This window comes from Silurus aristotelis (genome assembly GCF_946808225.1).
Source record: "Silurus aristotelis genome assembly, chromosome: 1".
NCBI lineage: Eukaryota > Metazoa > Chordata > Actinopteri > Siluriformes > Siluridae > Silurus > Silurus aristotelis.
In genome coordinates, this window is record NC_139574.1 from 17,933,043 (window position 1) to 17,938,498 (window position 5,456).

The following is a 5,456-nucleotide window of genomic DNA, read 5'->3' on the forward strand; positions in this document are numbered from 1 at the left end:
GTGGTGTGCTGGAAACTGTTTAATGTGCAGGACCAGGACCTGGGCCAGGCTGTACTGAATCTGCCTTATGAATTTGTAGCTCATTAAACAAACAGCAGCAATTTTTTTTCCCACTATATGTTATACATAATAAAACACACCACTGGAACAGCCCATTCATCTGAGAGCAAGAAAGACTAAGACATTCCATAATTGTGGATAGCTTCAGGACAGTTACCTCGCGCGCCCAAACGGAGCTCCTCTAAAGCGCGCGCACGTGCAGCTCAGGGTAGGGCGCGTTCCTGAGAGCGAGCGCTCTCGTGCACTCTGCGTGCGCATCTGTTCTCTGTTCTCACACATCTGGAATTATAACCCTGGAAAAGAAACGATTACACTAGTATTTCGATCTCAGAAGATCTCACGGAACCTGATGGATCCTCCAGCGGTGACCGGGAGCGGATTTGAAGAGCGTTATATAGTCATGGTATATAATGAGAACTTTTCGGCACCGACTCGGTTTCCGTTTAACAGGAGCTCAGAGCAGAGCGCCGTGAGCGAGAGAACATCCGTGATCATCGCCATCTCCATCACGGCGATTTACTCCGCCATCTGCGCGCTGGGGCTCCTTGGAAACCTACTGGTTATGTACGGCGTGGTCAGGTACAGATCCGCAAACAGACAGAGAAACAAACACACAACTGACCTGCTTTACACTTAAAACAGATAAACATTAGCTGTATTACTAGTAGAACTGATCTGTTCGTACAGGAGAAAGAGAGAGAGTCTGGACTCTTTTGCTATATGTTTAAGGTATGAAATCAGGAACATTGCTGATGATGCCATACAAATTAATATCGTAAAACCAGAGTAGGCTGAGATCAATTCCAGCAGCACACACACACTTACAGACACGGAGCAGTCAATGATGAAGCAGTCAAATACACAAAGCAGAGATTTGCACAATAGTATCCTTCATATAAATCCATAAATCCTTCATGGATTGTTGATTTAGCCCAACAATCTTTTGTTTGTTTGGTTGTTTTTTTTTTTTTTTTTTTGCCTGTTACTAACAAATGTCTGTAAACAATATAAGATCTCACATGAAGCATTTTATACATGTAAATAAAAAGGTCTCCATTAAAAAAGTTAAATTTTTGTAATAAAAGAAAAGAAAATTGACTGGCACGTGTTTCTTGTTCCCTAAATATGATATTTTAGATGAGAGATAGATGATTTTATAATCAAATAAGTAGCAGCTTTGAAAATCTAGACTTGATTTGAGGACTGGGTTTAACCTATGAAAGTACAGGAAATCATGACATTTTGAAGCTGAAAAAAATGCACAAGCACAAGCATTGTAGCCTGAACTGTCAGTCACAAAGGAACAGCAACATGTAGCCAGAACAATGACGTGTCTTTGAATTTTGTACTTTGTATTGCTTAAAGCCTTACTCAAATTGGCACTAATAGCTGCTGTTATAATGGATGAGACACTTATGTTCTAGCAGCAGAGCCATTATTTAAATCTTTGAAAACATAATTAAAATAAGCAGGAATCTTCATCCATAAATGATTTCAGGTGTTTTACTTTAATCATTTTTTGTTTTCCCATTCGACTCTACTACACCACACATCTTTTTCTGACCTTTAAGCTGATAGATGTTGCATGGAGTTAAGACACCAGGATTCCTCCCAGATCATTAAAATGTAATCTTTACTTAATGACGCACACAGCGGAGTGTGAGCGCATAATTAATCAGGTTAAAGCTTGTCTTTACCAAGGGCTTCATTTACAAATGCAATACTGGCCAATTGTTTACAGCAAGACCTCTTCATAGCTCTGACGTTTTTTTTGTATATATGTAGAAAAATAAACTATACATACAAATCTGGCTGATAAAAACTGGTTTCAGCACTTACAGTCATATTTGACTGAGACAGTTCTGTTTTGCTGGAAACATTTTAGTGAGCCTTTACTACACCTCCTTTTACGACTGAAGTACAATACATTTCTTGTAAACATCTCACATTGCAAACTGTTGAATTAGTAAAATTAGTAAAAATCATATTGCCTATTATGTAGAGACTGCATTTTTGCTACCGAAGTAGATTTTAAATTGTGCAATAAACCAGTGCCCTCTATTCAACAGTATATGCTTCTTTTTAACTATGACATAACTAAACAGTAATATCCAAATCAACAGTTTCATTGTATCTCAACAGGTACACAAAGATGAAGACAGCAACCAACATCTACATTTTCAATTTGGCTCTTGCAGATGCTTTGGCCACCAGCACTCTGCCGTTTCAGAGTGCCAAGTACCTGATGAGGACTTGGCCTTTTGGGAAACTGCTGTGTAAAATAATCATTGCTATTGACTACTACAACATGTTTACCAGTATCTTTACTCTGACAATGATGAGTGTAGACCGATACATCGCTGTGTGCCACCCAGTGAGAGCTCTTGATTTCAGGACACCTGTCAAGGCGAAAATCATCAACGTCTGCATCTGGATCCTGTCATCAGCCATCGGTATTCCAATTATGATCATTGCTGTAACAAGAGACGGGGACAATGGTAAGCTGCTCCTGAAGATGAACTGATAATAAGAAAAATGTAGTAGTGTTGTATTATCAAGAGAGCAGTAGTATAAACAGAGAGCAAAATTGAAAATGTTGTAAAAACAAAAAAAAAAGAAAAATTTAGCAGAGGCAAGATATCATTTAAAATGAGAACATGAGATATTGCAGGATCAAGAAACATACTTTTGGAGTATGTGTGGCATATTTACATAAGCCTGCGTTAGAGATTACAACAGTTCAGAGCATTAACATGATACCTACAACACTACATAGGATAGTCACTGTATGATCTCTCGAACCACTGAAGAATTATGCAATTGATGTTTTTGTTTTGAAAACTATGTCTTTTAGATATGAAAATTATGCATTTAGCAGTTCTACTTTTAGATTAAATATAGTGGCAGAAGAAACTGGTGAACAGAGTATAGTTGTAATATAGCAATGCATCAAGTTTCTTTATAAACTTTTGTATACTTTATTTTTGCTTGGTGCATCATTTACATGTGAGTGCCAGTTTCCCCCAGCTTAGTGTAAAGTCTTATTGCAGTAAATCTTTTTATTGCTAGAAAAAATCTACAGGTTACAAAAAAGGATAGAAACACATTCTTAGCAACTCAGTGGGCCAGGTTTGCCTCAGTGTGAAATAAATAACACATTCTTACAATTACTGTTACTAATCTTTCCATACTTTTATAGGTAAGACCACCTGTATGCTGAAATTTCCCAACCCTGAAAGATATTATGACAATGTGACAAAGATGTGTGTGTTCATCTTTGCCTTCGTGGTGCCTGTTTTGGTGATCTCAGTCTGCTATGGGCTGATGATTCTGCGTCTAAAAAATGTACGCTTGCTCTCTGGTTCCAAAGAGAAAGACAAGAACCTGCGCCGCATTACTCGTATGGTGCTGGTAGTGGTTGCGGCCTTTATTATCTGCTGGACACCCATCCATATCTTCATCATAATCAAGACCTTTATTGAGATTGACTATAAGAACCCACTTGTGATCATTAGCTGGCACTTGTGCATCGCTCTGGGCTACATGAACAGCAGCCTAAACCCAGTGCTGTATGCATTCCTCGATGAGAACTTTAAGAGATGCTTTCGAGAATTTTGCCTGCCGTTTCGCTCTCACATGGACCAGAACAGCTTTTCCAGAGCCCGCAAAACCATCAAGGAACCTGTCTCAGTCTGTGGGACAACAGATTCAGTCAGAAAGCCCACATGACTAGCCCTTGTCCAGGGATCACCTGGACGACCAAATAGAAGCCAGCAGGACCTACAGTCTGAGTGCACTCAAATCTCAACTACTGAGTTCTGAGTCACCTCAAACCCAATTTTTACGACCACATATTTAAAGTGAATTCATATAAATCAACATGTATCAAATGGTTTAAAGACTGAAGGGTAATATATAACTCTTGCTAAACTCTTGCTAATTATACAACTTTATTTTCACAAAATCTAATTATATTCTAACTCAGTATAAATCCTACTAATTTGGGACAAATTTAAGTTGGATTCACAGACAAGTCATTCTTTTTTTATGATTATATGTTGAATATAGACAAAAGTTTGTGAATACCTGACCAAAACACTTGCACTTCTCAATTTCTTCTGTATGGTTTATATGAATTTCAGCAGCACAAATGTATTTATTTAATTGCATGAGACTGGACAGGATTCACACTTTTACTCATTCATTATTCATCAATTTAAGAAACATTTACCAAAAAAAAAAGTTTAATAGAAATTTAAGGTTGACAGATTCTGACACATGGTTTACCCATTTTGCATTCAATGACTTGAATTCATGAACTGCTGCCGAGATGTTTTAGGGGTTAAGACTATTCAGGTAAAACCAGTATAATTTATATTTGATCAACATGACATACACAGCTGATAATGTAGAAAACAACAGACACTTGTACACAATCGATTTAATGTATGTACCAAAGCATTCGCAATTTTATCAAAGCAACAAGAAATGTTTTTATGATGAGCACAAAATGATTAAATGATGTGGAGGTTGAACATTTCTGATCTGAGAAACGCTCCAAAGCAACTGAGAAAAACTGTAAGACATCCATTACTTCAGGAAGTAATAATACACTGTACACTAACCTATAAAATGTAGCTGTTGGGATCTATTGCCATTCAGCCAAAAGATGATTAATGAGGACAGGCAATGATGTTGGGTGAAGTGGTCTGGGACACATCAGCATTCCAGTTCATCCCAAAGGTGATCAGTGGGCTTTTAAGGTCAGGGATCTGTAAACACCACAGGCTTGGATTCATATGTGTCTGATTATCAGGTTTCTACAAACGTTTTTGGTCATTACCCGTTTTCACAATATCTATTAGGTGAACTCAGACTATGAATAAAACCCCTGAAAACATAACAATAAAAAGATGTTTTATAGTTCAAGAGATGACTTGCTGTTAAAATGAAAATTTTATTTCGCAGAGCCCTAAGCAGTTTACTGAACGCATGGATGATGGAAAAAAATATACTGCAATAGAGAAATTATGACTGTCGTGACAGTGAGACACTGAAGGAAATGAATGTGTCACATTAAATCAGTGACCGAGCCAAACATGTCTAAATCAAATTTTCAACTGGGTAAAGAATGACTCTTATGCTGGATCTCTGTCTCTTTAATGGTGAAAGCTGGTGGACTCCCCATTTTATTGTAAGACATAAGAGACTACTGAAATGGAAAAAAAAAATGAATACACCATTATACGCACAAACACGTATACTACAACTGGTTCAAGCCTTAAAATGCCTTTAACTTTCTGCACAATGGTCTTTTGCACACATACGAAAATGTCACTATTGTTGTTGAGACTGACTATGTCTCCAGGACATTTTTTATGAGCAAGACAAAACTG

General features: G+C 37.5%; 1 protein-coding gene across 1 annotated transcript; it reads left to right on the top strand.

Annotated features, from left to right (window-relative positions):
* Positions 1 to 4,692, top strand: oprd1b (opioid receptor, delta 1b). Its single transcript, XM_083548027.1, has 3 exons — positions 1 to 639; positions 2,203 to 2,558; positions 3,260 to 4,692. Exons 1-3 carry the CDS (start codon positions 410 to 412, stop codon positions 3,787 to 3,789), a joined length of 1,116 nt encoding a protein of 371 aa, XP_083404153.1. The 5' UTR covers positions 1 to 409; the 3' UTR covers positions 3,790 to 4,692.
* The last annotated feature ends 764 nt before the right edge of the window (positions 4,693 to 5,456 follow it).